The sequence below is a fragment of the Dendrobates tinctorius genome, unplaced genomic scaffold (genome assembly GCF_039654945.1).
Source record: "Dendrobates tinctorius isolate UK_male_01 unplaced genomic scaffold, ASM3965494v1 ptg000063l, whole genome shotgun sequence".
NCBI classification, from domain to species: Eukaryota; Metazoa; Chordata; class Amphibia; order Anura; family Dendrobatidae; genus Dendrobates; species Dendrobates tinctorius.
The window spans coordinates 30,298,633-30,316,960 of NW_027361731.1; the positions used below are offsets into that span (position 1 = coordinate 30,298,633).

Sequence of the window (18,328 nt, forward strand, 5' to 3'; positions counted from 1 at the left end):
CCGGATAACACAAAGGTGAACTGGTCGCTGAGCACAACGTCGCAGTCACTGCGGTTAGCAGCACACGTGTACGGTCCGAGGCTGGGAACATTGTGGATACTGGCGTAAAATGTGGCGCTTCTCTCTTTCCACACAGTTGCTGAGCTGATGACTGAGCTACCGAGCCGCAGCGAGTAAGTGATCGGCGGAGATCCAGGGGCAAAACTACAAACTATGGGCTCCATGCTCCCGATGGTGGTGACGAAAGAGTTAACGGTCACGTGCGGTATCGAAAGTTTATCTAGAGAATGAAAAAGAGGATTCAAAAAAGTCTCATAACACCATATAGTGTGCTACACAAACGTACATAGGGACAGTATTATAGTAGTTATATTCTTGTACATAGGGGCAGTATTATAGTAGTTATATTCTTGTACATAGGGGCAGTATTATAGTAGTTATATTCTTGTACATAAGGAGCAGAATTATAGTAGTTATATTCTCGTACATAGGAGCAGTATTATAGTAGTTATATTCTTGTACATAGGGGCAGTATTATAGTAGTTATATTATTGTACATAGGGGCAGTATTATAGTAGTTATATTCTTGTACATAGGGGCAGTATTATAGTAGTTATATTATTGTACATAGGGGCAGTATTATAGTAGTTATATTCTCGTACATAGGGGCAGTATTATAGTAGTTATATTATTGTACATAGGGGCAGTATTATAGTAGTTATATTCTTGTACATAGGGGCAGTATTATAGTAGTTATATTATTGTACATAGGGGCAGTATTATAGTAGTTATATTCTCGTACATAGGGGCAGTATTATAGTAGTTATATTCTTGTACATAAGGAGCAGAATTATAGTAGTTATATTCTCGTACATAGGAGCAGTATTATAGTAGTTATATTCTTGTACATAGGGGCAGTATTATAGTAGTTATATTATTGTACATAGGGGCAGTATTATAGTAGTTATATTCTTGTACATAGGGGCAGTATTATAGTAGTTATATTCTTGTATATAGGGGGGCAGTATTATAGTAGTTATATTCTTGTACATAAGGAGCAGAATTATAGTAGTTATATTCTTGTACATAGGGGCAGTATTATAGTAGTTATATTCTTGTATATAGGGGGCAGTATTATAGTAGTTATATTCTTGTACATAAGGAGCAGAATTATAGTAGTTATATTCTTGTACATAGGGGCAGTATTATAGTAGTTATATTCTTGTACATAGGGGCAGTATTATAGTAGTTATATTCTTGTACATAGGGGGCAGTATTATAGTAGTTATATTCATGTACATAGGGGGCAGTATTATAGTAGTTATATTCTTGTACATAGGGGCAGTATTATAGTAGTTATATTCTTGTATATAGGGGGGCAGTATTATAGTAGTTATATTCTTGTACATAAGGAGCAGAATTATAGTAGTTATATTCTTGTACATAGGGGGCAGTATTATAGTAGTTATATTCTTGTACATAGGGGGCAGTATTATAGTAGTTATATTCTTGTATATAGGAGCAGTATTATAGTAGTTATATTCTTGTACATAGGGACAGTATTATAGTAGTTATATTCTTGTACATAGGGGCAGTATTATAGTAGTTATATTCTTGTACATAGGAGCAGTATTATAGTAGTTATATTCTTGTACATAGGGGGCAGTATTATAGTAGTTATATTCTTGTACATAAGGAGCAGTATTATAGTAGGTATTTTCTTGTACATAGGGACAGTATTATAGTAGTTATATTCTTGTACATAGGGACAGTATTATAGTAGTTATATTCTTGTACATAGGGAAAGTATTATAGTAGTTATATTCTTGTACATAGGTGCAGTATTATAGTAGTTATATTCTTGTACATAGGGAGCAGTATTATAGTAGTTATATTCTTGTACATAGGGGGCAGTATTATAGTAGTTATATTCTTGTATATAGGAGCAGTATTATAGTAGTTATATTCTTGTACATAGGGGCAGTATTATAGTAGTTATATTCTTGTACATAGGGGCAGTATTATAGTAGTTATATTCTTGTACATAGGAGCAGTATTATAGTAGTTATATTCTTCTACATAGGGAGCAGTATTATAGTAGTTATATTCTTGTACATAAGGAGCAGAATTATAGTAGTTATATTCTTGTACATAGGGGCAGTATTATAGTAGTTATATTATTGTACATAGGGGCAGTATTATAGTAGTTATATTCTTGTACATAGGGGCAGTATTATAGTAGTTATATTCTTGTATATAGGGGGGCAGTATTATAGTAGTTATATTCTTGTACATAAGGAGCAGAATTATAGTAGTTATATTCTTGTACATAGGGGCAGTATTATAGTAGTTATATTCTTGTATATAGGGGGGCAGTATTATAGTAGTTATATTCTTGTACATAAGGAGCAGAATTATAGTAGTTATATTCTTGTACATAGGGGCAGTATTATAGTAGTTATATTCTTGTACATAGGGGCAGTATTATAGTAGTTATATTCTTGTACATAGGGGGCAGTATTATAGTAGTTATATTCATGTACATAGGGGGCAGTATTATAGTAGTTATATTCTTGTACATAGGGGCAGTATTATAGTAGTTATATTCTTGTATATAGGGGGGCAGTATTATAGTAGTTATATTCTTGTACATAAGGAGCAGAATTATAGTAGTTATATTCTTGTACATAGGGGGCAGTATTATAGTAGTTATATTCTTGTACATAGGGGCAGTATTATAGTAGTTATATTCTTGTACATAGGGGCAGAATTATAGTAGTTATATTCTTGTACATAGGGGGCAGTATTATAGTAGTTATATTCTTGTACATAGGGGCAGTATTATAGTAGTTATATTATTGTACATAGGGGCAGTATTATAGTAGTTATATTCTTGTACATAGGGGCAGTATTATAGTAGTTATATTCTTGTATATAGGGGGGCAGTATTATAGTAGTTATATTCTTGTACATAAGGAGCAGAATTATAGTAGTTATATTCTTGTACATAGGGGCAGTATTATAGTAGTTATATTCTTGTACATAAGGAGCAGTATTATAGTAGTTATATTCTTGTACATAGGGGGCAGTATTATAGTAGTTATATTCTTGTATATAGGAGCAGTATTATAGTAGTTATATTCTTGTACATAGGGGCAGTATTATAGTAGTTATATTCTTGTACATAGGGGCAGTATTATAGTAGTTATATTCTTGTACATAGGAGCAGTATTATAGTAGTTATATTCTTCTACATAGGGAGCAGTATTATAGTAGTTATATTCTTGTACATAAGGAGCAGAATTATAGTAGTTATATTCTTGTACATAGGGGCAGTATTATAGTAGTTATATTATTGTACATAGGGGCAGTATTATAGTAGTTATATTCTTGTACATAGGGGCAGTATTATAGTAGTTATATTCTTGTATATAGGGGGGCAGTATTATAGTAGTTATATTCTTGTACATAAGGAGCAGAATTATAGTAGTTATATTCTTGTACATAGGGGCAGTATTATAGTAGTTATATTCTTGTATATAGGGGGGCAGTATTATAGTAGTTATATTCTTGTACATAAGGAGCAGAATTATAGTAGTTATATTCTTGTACATAGGGGCAGTATTATAGTAGTTATATTCTTGTACATAGGGGCAGTATTATAGTAGTTATATTCTTGTACATAGGGGGCAGTATTATAGTAGTTATATTCATGTACATAGGGGGCAGTATTATAGTAGTTATATTCTTGTACATAGGGGCAGTATTATAGTAGTTATATTCTTGTATATAGGGGGGCAGTATTATAGTAGTTATATTCTTGTACATAAGGAGCAGAATTATAGTAGTTATATTCTTGTACATAGGGGGCAGTATTATAGTAGTTATATTCTTGTACATAGGGGCAGTATTATAGTAGTTATATTCTTGTACATAGGGGCAGAATTATAGTAGTTATATTCTTGTACATAGGGGGCAGTATTATAGTAGTTATATTCTTGTACATAGGGGCAGTATTATAGTAGTTATATTATTGTACATAGGGGCAGTATTATAGTAGTTATATTCTTGTACATAGGGGCAGTATTATAGTAGTTATATTCTTGTATATAGGGGGGCAGTATTATAGTAGTTATATTCTTGTACATAAGGAGCAGAATTATAGTAGTTATATTCTTGTACATAGGGGCAGTATTATAGTAGTTATATTCTTGTATATAGGGGGGCAGTATTATAGTAGTTATATTCTTGTACATAAGGAGCAGAATTATAGTAGTTATATTCTTGTACATAGGGGCAGTATTATAGTAGTTATATTCTTGTACATAGGGGCAGTATTATAGTAGTTATATTCTTGTACATAGGGGGCAGTATTATAGTAGTTATATTCATGTACATAGGGGGCAGTATTATAGTAGTTATATTCTTGTACATAGGGGCAGTATTATAGTAGTTATATTCTTGTATATAGGGGGGCAGTATTATAGTAGTTATATTCTTGTACATAAGGAGCAGAATTATAGTAGTTATATTCTTGTACATAGGGGGCAGTATTATAGTAGTTATATTCTTGTACATAGGGGGCAGTATTATAGTAGTTATATTCTTGTATATAGGAGCAGTATTATAGTAGTTATATTCTTGTACATAGGGACAGTATTATAGTAGTTATATTCTTGTACATAGGGGCAGTATTATAGTAGTTATATTCTTGTACATAGGAGCAGTATTATAGTAGTTATATTCTTGTACATAGGGGGCAGTATTATAGTAGTTATATTCTTGTACATAAGGAGCAGTATTATAGTAGGTATATTCTTGTACATAGGGACAGTATTATAGTAGTTATATTCTTGTACATAGGGACAGTATTATAGTAGTTATATTCTTGTACATAGGGAAAGTATTATAGTAGTTATATTCTTGTACATAGGTGCAGTATTATAGTAGTTATATTCTTGTACATAAGGAGCAGTATTATAGTAGTTATATTCTTGTACATAGGGGGCAGTATTATAGTAGTTATATTCTTGTACATAGGGGCAGTATTATAGTAGTTATATTCTTGTACATAGGGGCAGTATTATAGTAGTTATATTCTTGCACATAGGGACAGTATTATAGTAGTCATATTCTTGTACATAGGGGGCAGTATTATAGTAGTTATATTCTTGTACATAGGGGGCAGTATTATAGTAGTTATATTCTTGTATATAGGAGCAGTATTATAGTAGTTATATTCTTGTACATAGGGACAGTATTATAGTAGTTATATTCTTGTACATAGGGGCAGTATTATAGTAGTTATATTCTTGTACATAGGAGCAGTATTATAGTAGTTATATTCTTGTACATAGGGGGCAGTATTATAGTAGTTATATTCTTGTACATAAGGAGCAGTATTATAGTAGGTATATTCTTGTACATAGGGACAGTATTATAGTAGTTATATTCTTGTACATAGGGACAGTATTATAGTAGTTATATTCTTGTACATAGGGAAAGTATTATAGTAGTTATATTCTTGTACATAGGTGCAGTATTATAGTAGTTATATTCTTGTACATAAGGAGCAGTATTATAGTAGTTATATTCTTGTACATAGGGGGCAGTATTATAGTAGTTATATTCTTGTATATAGGAGCAGTATTATAGTAGTTATATTCTTGTACATAGGGGCAGTATTATAGTAGTTATATTCTTGTACATAGGGGCAGTATTATAGTAGTTATATTCTTGTACATAGGGGCAGTATTATAGTAGTTATATTCTTGCACATAGGGACAGTATTATAGTAGTCATATTCTTGTACATAGGAGCAGTATTATAGTAGTTATATTCTTGTACATAGGAGCAGTATTATAGTAGTTATATTCTTGTACATAGGGGCAGTATTATAGTAGTTATATTCTTGTACATAGGGGGCAGGATTATAGTAGTTATATTCTTGTACATAAGGAGCAGTATTATAGTAGTTATATTCTTGTACATAGGGGGCAGTATTATAGTAGTTATATTCTTGTACATAGGGAGCAGTATTATAGTAGTTATACTCTTGTACATAGGGGCAGTATTATAGTAGTTATATTCTTGTACATAGGGGGTAGTATTATAGTAGTTATATTCTTATACATTGGGGCAGTATTGTAATAGTTATATTCTCATACACAGGGGCAGTATTATAGTAGTTATATTCTTGTACATAGGGGCAGTATTATAGTAGTTATATTCTTGTACATGGGAGCAGTATTATAGTAGTTATATTCTTGTACATAGGGGGCAGTATTATAGTAGTTATGTTCTTGCACATAGGGGGCAGTATTATAGTAGTTATATTCTTATACAAAGGGGCAGTATTATAGTAGTTATATTCTTGCACATAGGGACAGTATTATAGTAGTCATATTCTTGTACATAGGAGCAGTATTATAGTAGTTATATTCTTGTACATAGGAGCAGTATTATAGTAGTTATATTCTTGTACATAGGGGCAGTATTATAGTAGTTATATTCTTGTACATAGGGGGCAGTATTATAGTAGTTATATTCTTGTACATAAGGAGCAGTATTATAGTAGTTATATTCTTGTACATAGGGGGCAGTATTATAGTAGTTATATTCTTGTACATAGGGAGCAGTATTATAGTAGTTATACTCTTGTACATAGGGGCAGTATTATAGTAGTTATATTCTTGTACATAGGGGGTAGTATTATAGTAGTTATATTCTTATACATTGGGGCAGTATTGTAATAGTTATATTCTCATACACAGGGGCAGTATTATAGTAGTTATATTCTTGTACATAGGGGCAGTATTATAGTAGTTATATTCTTGTACATGGGAGCAGTATTATAGTAGTTATATTCTTGTACATAGGGGGCAGTATTATAGTAGTTATGTTCTTGCACATAGGGGGCAGTATTATAGTAGTTATATTCTTATACACAGGGGCAGTATTATAGTAGTTATATTCTTATACACAGGGGCAGTATTATAGTAGTTATATTCTTGTACATAGGGGGCAGTATTATAGTAGTTATATTCTTGTACATAGGAGCAGTATTATAGTAGTTATATTCCTGTACATAGGAGCAGTATTATAGTAGTTATATTCTTGTACATAGGGGGCAGTATTATAGTAGTTATATTCTTGTACATAGGGGGCAGTATTATAGTAGTTATATTCTTGTACATAGGGGCAGTATTATAGTAGTTATATTCTTGTACATAGGGGCAGTATTATAGTAGTTATATTCTAGTACATAGGGGGCAGTATTATAGTATTTATATTCTTATACATAGGAGCAGTATTGTAGTAGTTATATTCTTGCACATAGGGGGCAGTATTATAGTAGTTATATTCCTGTACATAGGAGCAGTATTATAGTAGTTATATTCTTGTACATAGGGGGCAGTATTATAGTAGTTATATTCTTGTACATAGGGGGCAGTATTATAGTAGTTATATTCTTGTACATAGGGGCAGTATTATAGTAGTTATATTCTTGTACATAGGGGCAGTATTATAGTAGTTATATTCTAGTACATAGGGGGCAGTATTATAGTATTTATATTCTTATACATAGGAGCAGTATTGTAGTAGTTATATTCTTGCACATAGGGGGCAGTATTATAGTAGCTATATTCTTGTACGTAGGGGCAGTATTATAGTAGTTATATTCTTATACGTAGGGGCAGTATTATAGTAGTTATATTCTTGTACATAGGGGGCAGTATTATAGTACTTATATTCTTGTACATAGGGGCAGTATTATAGTAGTTATATTCTTGTCCATAGGGGCAGTATTATAGTAGTTATATTCTTGTACATAGGAGCAGTATTATAGTAGTTATATTCCTGTACATAGGAGCAGTATTAAAGTAGTTATATTCTTGTACATAGGGGGCAGTATTATAGTAGTTATATTCTTATACATAGGGGCAGTATTATAGTAGTTATATTCTTGAACATAGGGGGCAGTATTATAGTAGTTATATTCTTGTACATAGGGGCTGTATTATAGTAGTTATATTCTTGTACATAGGAGCAGTATTATAGCAGTTATATTCTTGTACATAGGGGACAGTATTATAGTAGTTATATTCTTATACATAGGGGCAGTATTATAGTAGTTATATTCTTGTACATAGGGGCAGTATTATAGTACTTATATTCTTGTACATAGGGGCAGTATTATAGTAGTTATATTCTTGCACATAGGAGCAGTATTATAGTAGTTATATTTTGTACATAGGGGGCAGTATTAAAGTAGTTATATTCTTATACATAGAGGCACTATTATAGTAGTTATATTCTTGTACATAGGAGCAGTATTATAGTAGTTATATTCTTGTACATAGGGGCTGTATTATAGTAGTTATATTCTTGCACATAGGAGCAGTATTATAGTAGTTATATTTTTGTACATAGGGGGCAGTATTAAAGTAGTTATATTCTTATACATAGAGGCACTATTATAGTAGTTATATTCTTGTACATAGGAGCAGTATTATAGTAGTTATATTCTTGTACATAGGGGGTAGTATTATAGTAGTTATATTCTTATACATAGAGGCACTATTATAGTAGTTATATTCTTGTACATAGGAGCAGTATTATAGTAGTTATATTCTTGTACATAGGGGCAGTATTACGGATATAACTTCAAGAGAAACATGTTGTCTTCCAGGTGCAAAAATTAAAGATGTGTCTGACAGGATATCAGGACTCTTCAGACCTACAGATGACTACCCATTCCTGCTACTACATGTGGGGACAAATGACACCGCAAGAAACGACTTGGAAACCATCTGCAGAGACTTTGAAGACTTAGGCAAGAAAGTGAAAGAACTGGGAGCGCAGGTGGTCTTCTCTTCCATCCTCCCAGTGGATGGCCATGGAACAAGGAGGTGGAATAAGATTCTGCAGGTGAACAACTGGCTATGTCGATGGTGCCGTCAGCAAGGATTTGGATTTCTGGATCACGGAGTGAACTACTTATACGATGGACTACTTGCTAGAGATGGGGTGCACCTTACGAAGACTGGAAAGCATGTATTTGGAAGTCGCCTTGCTACACTTGTAAGGAGAGCTTTAAACTAGAACAACATGGGAAGGGAAGCAAAAGACCAGAAAAAGCCATACACCTGACAAATGCTATTGAGAACTCTGGTATTAGAGGTGGAAAGGAAGAACAAAGACAAAAGAATCTAATTAATAAAATTATTGGAGAAAGAGAAACCAATCACAAACTAAAATGTTTCTATACTAATGCACAAAGCATGGGCAACAAACAAGGAGAATTGGAACTACTAACACAGGAAAAGAAATATGATGTCATTGGAATCACTGAGACTTGGTGGGACAATACACATGATTGGAATACAAGGCTAGAAGGATACAACTTATTTGCAAAAAACAGACTTGATAAACGAGGAGGAGGTGTCGCATTGTATGTTAGAAACGCGTATATCTGCACAGAGATTGAAGCTTCAGAGACTGGGAGTTCTGTGGAAACTGTTTGGGTAAGAATACAAGGACAGAACAATGGAAAGGACACCATTGTAGGCATTTACTACAGGCCGCCTGTGCAAGCTGAAGATATGGATGAACTCTTTATGCATCAAATGGCCAAGTTCTCCAAAAAATATGACATAGTTGTCATGGGAGATTTCAACTATCCAGACATTTGTTGGGAATCTCTCTCAGGCAAAACTAACAGGTCAAGGAAATTCTTATCCTCTCTTGCTGACAACTTTATCTTCCAAAAGGTAGGGGAGAAAACAAGGGGGACTGCTACCTTGGATCTAATCCTTATAAACAGGGAGGAAATGGTTGAGGAGGTAAAAGTGGCTGGGACCCTAGGAGGTAGCGACCATGCTATTTTAGAATTTTGGATAACTAGAGGCGGAAGACCTGTGAAGACTCAGACGTCAAGGTTAGATTTCAGAAAGGCAGATTTTAAGGGATTCAGAAAGAGAATTGGAGGGATCCAATGGCTGGATATCCTTAAAGACAAAATTGTCCAGGAAGGATGGGAAATCTTGAAAAATGAAATTCTCAAAGCACAATTGTTAACAATTCCGAAAAGAGGGAAGAATAGGAAGCATTTAAGGAAGCCAGGATGGATGAACACAGAACTTAAGCACATGCTAAAAAGGAAGAAAAAAATGTTTATAAAATGGAAAGAGGGAGGCATATCTAATGAAGAATATAATGCTGTCTGCAGAACCTGCAGGGCACAAATCAGATTAGCTAAAGCTGAAAATGAATTGAGGCTTGCAAGAGATGTCAAAAGCAATAATTAAGGATTTTGGGGATATGTCAAAAGTAAAAGAGAAGTCAAAGATGCTATAGGATTTTTACAGGATGAAAATGATGAAATGGTAAGACAGGATGTTGAGAAGGCCGAACTTTTAAATTTCTATTTTGCATCTGTTTTCTCTCAGAAAGGAAATGTAACATCAACTGTTCTTCACTGTCCTATTAAGGGAATAGAAGAATCCAGGATATCTATAAACAGAAAGATAGTGAGGAAACACTTAGCTAACCTAAGTGAATTCAAGTCTCCAGGTCCAGATGAATTACACCCCAGAGTACTGAAGGAGATAGCAGATGATATTTTTCAACCCCTCTCCATAATCTTTGAAAATTCTTGGAGAACAGGAGAAGTCCCAGAAGACTGGAGATGAGCAAATGTTGTTCCTATCTTCAAAAAGGGGAAGAAGGTGGACCCAGGCAACTATAGGCCGGTGAGTCTGACTTCTATACCAGGAAAGATCTTTGAACAAATTATTAAACAACTTGTATGTCAGTACCTGGATAAGAATGAAGTGATTAAACAGAGTCAGCATGGGTTTGTAACTAATAAGTCATGTCAGACTAACTTAATTTCCTTCTATGACGGAATCACTGATTGGGTGGATCAAAGAAATGCTGTAGATATAGTATATCTTGACTTCAGCAAAGCATTTGACAAAGTATCTCATACAATCCTTATTGAAAAAATGACTAAGTATGGAATGGACAAGGCAACTGTTAGGTGGATTCATAACTGGCTTAGTGATCGGACCCAAAGAGTGGTCGTAAATGGCTGCACATCCAGTTGGAAGAATGTCTCAAGTGGGGTACCACAGGGCTCTGTCCTGGACCCTGTATTGTTCAACATCTTTATCAACGATTTAGATGAAGGAATTGAGGGTAAACTGATTAAATTTGCTGATGACACAAAGCTAGGAGGGATAGCTAATACTAGAGAAGAGAGAGAGAGGATTCAAAAAGATATAAATAAACTGGAGAAGTGGGCAGCAACTAACAGAATGGTTTTTAACAGGGAAAAATGCAAAGTACTACATCTGGGCAATAAAAATGAAAAAAGCATATACAGAATGGGAGGAATAGGGCTAAGCAACAGCACATGTGAAAAAGACTTGGGTATACTAATAGATCACAGACTGAATATGAGTCAACAGTGTGATGCAGCAGCAAAAAAGGCAAATGCAATTCTAGGATGTATTAACAGAAGCATACAGCCTAGATCACGTGAAGTCATTATTTCCCTTTACTCCTCTTTGGTCAGACCTCATCTGGAATATTGTGTCCAGTTTTGGGCACCACATTTTAAAAAGACATCAACAAACTGGAGCAAGTTCAGAAAAGAGCGACCAGAATGGTGACCGGTCTGCAAACCCTGTCTTATGAGGAAAGGTTGCAGGATTTGGGATTGTTTAGTTTGCAAAAGAGAAGACTGAGAGGAGACTTAATAGCTGTCTACAAATATCTAAAGAGCTGTCACATTGTAGAAGGATCAACTTTATTCTCATTTGCACAAGGAAAGACTAGAAGCAATGGGATGAAACTGAATGGGAGGAGACACAGATTAGATATTAGAAAAAACTTTTTGACAGTTAGAGTGATCAATGAGTGGAACAGGCTGCCATGAGAAGTGGTGAGTTCTGCTTCAATGGAAGTCTTCAAACAGAGGCTGGACAGACATCTGACTGGGATGATTTAGCGAATCCTGCTTTGAGCAGGGGGTTGGACAAGATGGCCCAGGAGGTCCCTTCCAACCCTACGATTCTATGATTCTATGATTCTATTATAGTAGGTGTATTCTTGTACATAGGGGCAGTATTATAGTAGTTATATTCTTGTACATAGGGGGCAGTATTATAGTAGTTATATTCTTGTACATAGAGGGCAGTATTATAGTAGTTATAATCTTGTACATAGGAGCAGTATTATAGTAGTTATATTCTTGTACATAGGCGCAGTATTATAGTAGTTATATTCTTATACATAGGGGCAGTATTATAGTAGTTGTATTCTTGTACATAGGGGCAGTATTATAGTAGTTATATTCTTGTACATAGGGGGCAGTATTATAGTAGTTTTATTCTTGTACATAGGAGCCGTATTATAGTAGTTATATTCCTGTATATAGAGGCAGTATTGTAGTTATATTCTTGTACATAGGGGCAGTATTATAGTAGTTATATTCTTATACATAGGGGCAGTATTATAGTAGTTATATTCTTGTACATAGGGGCAGTATTATAGTAGTTATATTCTTGTACATAGGAGCAGTATTATAGTAGTTATATTCTTGTATATAGGGGCAGTATTATAGTAGTTATATTCTTGTACATAGGGGGCAGTATTATAGTAGTTATATTCTTGCACATAGGGGGCAGTATTATAGTAGTTATATTCTTGTACATAGGGGCAGTATTATAGTAGTTATATTCTTGTACATAGGGTCAGTACTATAGTAGTTATATCCTTATACATAGGGGCAGTATTATAGTAGTTGTATTCTTGTACATAGGGGCAGTATTATATACAATATCCTTTATTTGGGGCTGTATACAACACTTACCTTGCAGTGTAAAGGAGAACCCCGCACTGTATGGCGAATATTTCAGGCTGTTGTTGGCTTTACATTTATAAGATCCCAGTCTGGTGTCATCATAGATGGTGACATTGAATGCCACATCTCTCTCCTCTGACACCGTCCTTTTACCCACAGTCGTCTGGTTGAGGAATAAGGTGTACGTAATGGGAAGAGATCCACTCCTGCAAACGCAGTGAATGGTCTCTGTTTCCCCTATCATCGTGTAAACACATTTCACCATCAGCTCCGTCTGTGATAAAACTTCTGAAACACAGAAACACATTAGATGACAACACTTCCTTGAGATAGAGGGGGCTACACTTGCGCCACATGGATCTTAAAACAAGTCTAAGGAGATGGACATACTGCACATGTTCCACCTTGAAGGCACGAGTATTGTTGTGGTATAATTTGTATTATGACATGCGGTATTAGTGACTGTATTCTGCCCGACAGTAGGGAGAGTTTGGATTGATATTAGGGACTAACCCAGAGTGGGAGGGGATAAAGTGAAAAGAGAGAAACAGTTTCCTGTCAGGAAGCTAGATAGGGTCCAGCATGTGCCAGAAGCAGACCTAAGGTCTGACTAGTCAGCAGAGCTGCTTGACGTGGGTGTTCCTGATGTGCGTGGAGACTGAGACAGTGGATAGCGAGATCAGGAGTAAACAAAGGAGAAATGACAGAAGGACAGAATAATGCACTGGAGATGGGTCCAGAGACAGGACGCCTAGCTGCATGGCCTCGAGTGGGCATACAATACACTAAAGGGCATAAAGAACCATCCAGCCCTCCAGAGGTTTCACCTACCAACGGAAGTGTCTTACCTGGAAGTGTACACACCGGTAGGACAGAGTTGAAGGAGGTGTTCGTTAAACGGGATGGTGTGCTTGAGAAGACCCCACCCAAAGTCAGTGACATAGGATGCCGAGCGATGAGAGGGATATTGCCATAGTCTGCTATAAGCTGAGGAGTTAGCAGTGCAAAATGAAGGTGGAGTGGGAACTTATGATGGCGAGAAGAAGCCTTGCGCTAAACGAGCCATCTGATGAGAAAATAGGATACGGTTACGGCAGCTAATGACGCTAGAGAAGGAAGAGGTAAGACCAGGTAGCAAGGCGGAGAAGGTCACCCAGTCCCCCGAAGCAGAACCAGAGGCGTGAGCCGGAGATTTAGCCCCTGACCTTGACATGGTTCATGGCCCATGGATGAATCAGGTGACTGGAAGCCTTAAAAGTCCAGACACCAGTGAGTTTTCCGCCAAGCCCCAAAGCAGACCCCACCCCTTGGAAAGCACCCCATATCACCAAGGCACAGTGGATAGCAAACGCGATCTGGGTCAAAAAAAGAGGGAGGAATGGGTGCAAGCCCAGTTAGATGGCCCCAAGGGTGAATATCTTACAAAGCATATGACACGGAGGAAGGTCCTGTTCTTTGACTAGAAGAGAGGCTACTATAGCAGACGCGATCTGGGTCAAAAAAAGAGGGAGGAATGGGTGCAAGCCCAGTTAGATGGCCCCAAGAGTGAATATCTTACAAAGCATATGACACGGAGGTAGGTCCTGTTCTTTGACCAGAAGAGAGGCTACTACTTTCTGGAAGAGAAGCGCACCAAGCATACGGTGTACGTGAACTCTCGTTCAGTCCGGCGGAGTCCCTTCTCTCATTTCTAGAGTCTGCAGCCCAGAGAATGGGTGCAATTCCTTAAAGAAAATGGCCCACGGGGGTGGTTTGTGGTGGCAGGCTCCAGGGTGAAGATGAGGCCAGAGACTGAAGAACAGCCAGCGGCAGCGCAGCCACAGATGGAGGTGCTTGTTCCTAGAGCCCTTATTCCTTAATGCCTCGGGGATCAAATGGAGGACGACATTAGGAGGGCAACCCCAAGTCTCCAAAGTTCCCCTGAGGAGCTAGGGTCGCCGGTCACAGTGGCCAATCCAGCCGCTGTTTATGTGACCCAGTCGCACACTCAGTGGTTTTTGTACAGGAGGTCGAGTCAAAAAGAAAAACCTGGGTCTGAGTGAGGTCTGAGGAAGACCAGTGAGGAGAAAGGAAAAGGGAGTCGGGAGCTGGAAGAAGTCCATGTTTTGTCCATTGCACTCTTGTGTCTGGAGCAGTTCCAAGGTTCCAGAAGGATCAAGTCCAGCAGATCTATGGTCTAAAAGTCCATGACTCCAATAACCTGATAACCACGGATGGCTGAATTTGTCATCTCCCCCAGTTTTGTTGCTCTCGTCGCACTTCCCCTTGCAGGATTGAGAGGTATTGCAAGAACGGAACGGGAAACGTGAGACGAAGAGAGTGTCCCGGGCAGGAGTTCCAATGCGTCAGTGAGCTGAGAAGCAAAGTACGGGCCATATTGAGCAGTGATACCCCCCATTGAACTGTTGAACCTGGCCAGCTGAAGTCACCGGTATCATGGGAAACAAGGGAATGTGAGACAAGGAGAGTGTCCCATGCGGGAGCTCCAAAGCATCAGCAAGCTGAGAAGCTAAGTACCGACTAGAGTTGAGCGAAACGGGTCGGCCAAATTCAGAATCTGCCGACTTTTGCTAAAGTCGGGTTTTGCCGATCGAAACCTGACCATAGCGTGAGGTCGGCCATGAGGTCGCCGACTTGAGCGCCAAAGTCGCGTTTCCCACAATCCTTCCAGCGCCTATTTTCAGCCAATCATGAAGGACGCACACTGTGGGCAACGCGATTACGTTGGCAGTGGCCCCCACCATGTTAGAGAAGGGCATGCAAGTGATTGGCTGGCTTTGTGTGGCGTCACAGTGCCTATAAAAGGCCGTGACCGCCGACCGCCATCTTACTTCTGCCGATCTTAGCATAGGGAGAGGTGCTGCTGATCGTTCTCAATAGGGAGAGTGTTTAGGCAGGGAAAAAGAAAAAAAAATGCTTGTGCTGATAGCGAATGTCACTGTAAAACACAACTGTAAAGTGTGCAGTGACAGGGGAGGATATATTTTTGTGCAGCAGCGCTGGTGGTTATTAGGCTGCCTTATAAGGCTCCCTGATAGCTGCATTGCTGTTTGCACACTGCTGTGCAAACTGCTTTTTTAAAAGCAAAAATCCTTTTATTCCTTTTTTTCTGCACAGTAGATACTGAGTGTACATTTTTTCACACACCGTATAGAGGTGTACGCTCCTCACACACTACCGTGTACTGGCTGGTATCACAGACAAATACATGCTATATGTGTGTGACTCCGTAAAAAAATACACGGAGATTAACATTTTTCCATACAGACACCGTATAGAGGTGTCCGATTTTCAAACAGTATCGGATATCTGGTGTTCTTATTACTGTCACATCTACATAGAGTCACAGCGTGTGTGTGTGACACTCCATAAATACATATACGGACATTTCCATTTCTTTATACACCGTATTGAGCAGTCTGATTGTCAAACAGTATCGGATATCTGGTGTTCTTATTACTGTCACATCTACACAGAGTCAGCGTGTGTGTGTGACACTCCATAAATACATATACGGAGATTGACAGTTTCACCAACAACGTATACAGCTGTACACCTCTGATACAGTACCGTATATCTGCTTGTGGGATTACGGTGAAATACATACTAGGTGAGCGTCTGTGACTCACAAAATATATACGGAGATTTCACTTCTTACATACACCTTACACAGCTGTAGGCTACTCATACAGTACCATTTCTCTGCTGGCATTTTTGGTACATTTTCCCAAACATGAGGAAGTCTGGTGGAAGAGGCCGCGGACGTGGGTGGGGGGGCGCAGCTGGTACTGATGGTGGTGGTGCATCGGCTGGTTCTGGCAAAAGCACAATAGCAGCTAAGGTAGGAGGTGTTGAGCCTGCGTCATCGTCTGGCACAAGAAGGCCTTTAAGGTACCCTTTTCTGGGAGTAGGTAAACCGCTTTTAAAGCCGGAGCATCAGGAACAGGTTTTGGCTTACATTGCCGAAACAGCCTCCAGCTCTATTGCCTCCTCTTCTGAAGTTACAAAAACTGCAAGCACAGAGTCGTCAGTGCAGGCCTCTGGTCAGGAACAACACCTTTCGTTGTGTCCTTCACCCACACCACCCACACACTTCAGATTACTCCATGGAGCTCTTTTCATATACCATTCCTGGGTTATCAAGTCAAATCCTGAATTCCCCAGTCCAAGATGAATCTGACATGGAGTGCACTGATGCACAGCCACTGCTAGACGAATCTGCTGGTACATTCAGCCACAGCACTACATTGCCCTCGCAGTCTACTGAGCCCGAATCAGACCCTGATGAAACTCAGGTGCCCCTTCCCGCATACTATACCACCTTACACGGTGACACAGAGGAAGGTACAGAGGAAGGTGCAGATGACATTGAAGACGAGGTCATGGATGACCCAGTTGTTGACCCGGATTGGCATCCATTGGGGGAAGAGGGTGCTGGTGACAATAGGTCAGAACAGGAGAAGGATCAGCAGCAGGCATCGTCATCGCAGCAGTGGTTATCCGGCAGGCCCGTAGCTGTCCAAAAACTGGGCAAGAAAACTAAAAGAGTTGCAGGACAGCTTGGCCAGATGGTGAAATTAGCACAGCGTGCAAGCCCTGAAAATTTGTACCATAGTAGGAAGAGTGCAGTGTGGCACTTTTTTGAACAAAATCCTACTGATGACGCAAAGTTTATCTGTAAGAAGTGCGGAAGGACCTTTAGCAGAGGGAAACATCTAAGAAATTTGAATACCAGTTGCATGCTTAGACATTTAACCAACATGCACTTGCAAGCGTGGACGGACTACAAAAGCTCAGGTAGCAATTTTGTGGCAGCCATAGCTTTTTCAAAACTCACACACATACTTTGCCTGGCTCACAACCTGGTGGTGCAGTGCTTCCTAAATAATTATCCGGAGTTAACAGCCCCGCTCCATAAGGTGCGAAGACTGTGCTCGCATATCTGTCGCTCGCCCGTAGACTCCAGTCGTATGCAGAGGCTGCAGTGATCGCTTCACCGCCCCAAGCACTGCCTAATCATAGACATTGCAACAAGATGGAACTCCACCAAGCACATGGTGGAGAGGCTGTGCGAACAAAGGCAGGCTGTAATGCATTTGTGGGAGGATACACGGGCAGGCAGTTTGAGGGCAGACATGGAGTTGTCGGGTGTGCAGTGGTCAAAGCTGAAAGACCTCTAAAGTTCTTCAGTGTTTTGAGGAATGCACACGGCTGGTAAGCGCAGACAACGCCATCATAAGCATGAGCATCCCACTTATGCGTCTGCTCATGCAAAGTTTGACGCACATCAAGGATCAGGTGTCTGCAGCTGAGGAGCAATAGGAGGAGGAGGAGGGAAGCCTTGATGACAGTCAGCCATTGTCTGGTCGGGGAACTGTCGTGGACGAGGTGGAGGAAGAAGAGGAAGATGAGGAGGAGAATGAGGGGGATGATTATTTTGGGAAGGAGGATGCTTCT

At 38.4% G+C, this 18,328-nt stretch overlaps 1 protein-coding gene across 1 annotated transcript in view; it reads right to left on the bottom strand.

Moving 5' to 3' along the window:
* Positions 1-18,328, bottom strand: part of LOC141094072 (allergin-1-like) — a 92,114-nt gene that overhangs the window by 1,566 nt on the left and 72,220 nt on the right. The window contains exons 4-5 of the mRNA XM_073579786.1: positions 12,881-13,159; positions 2-280 (exon numbers count right to left, since the gene is read on the bottom strand). Coding sequence (XP_073435887.1) covers positions 2-280; positions 12,881-13,159 — 558 coding nt within the window. The remainder of the gene's footprint in view (position 1; positions 281-12,880; positions 13,160-18,328) is intronic.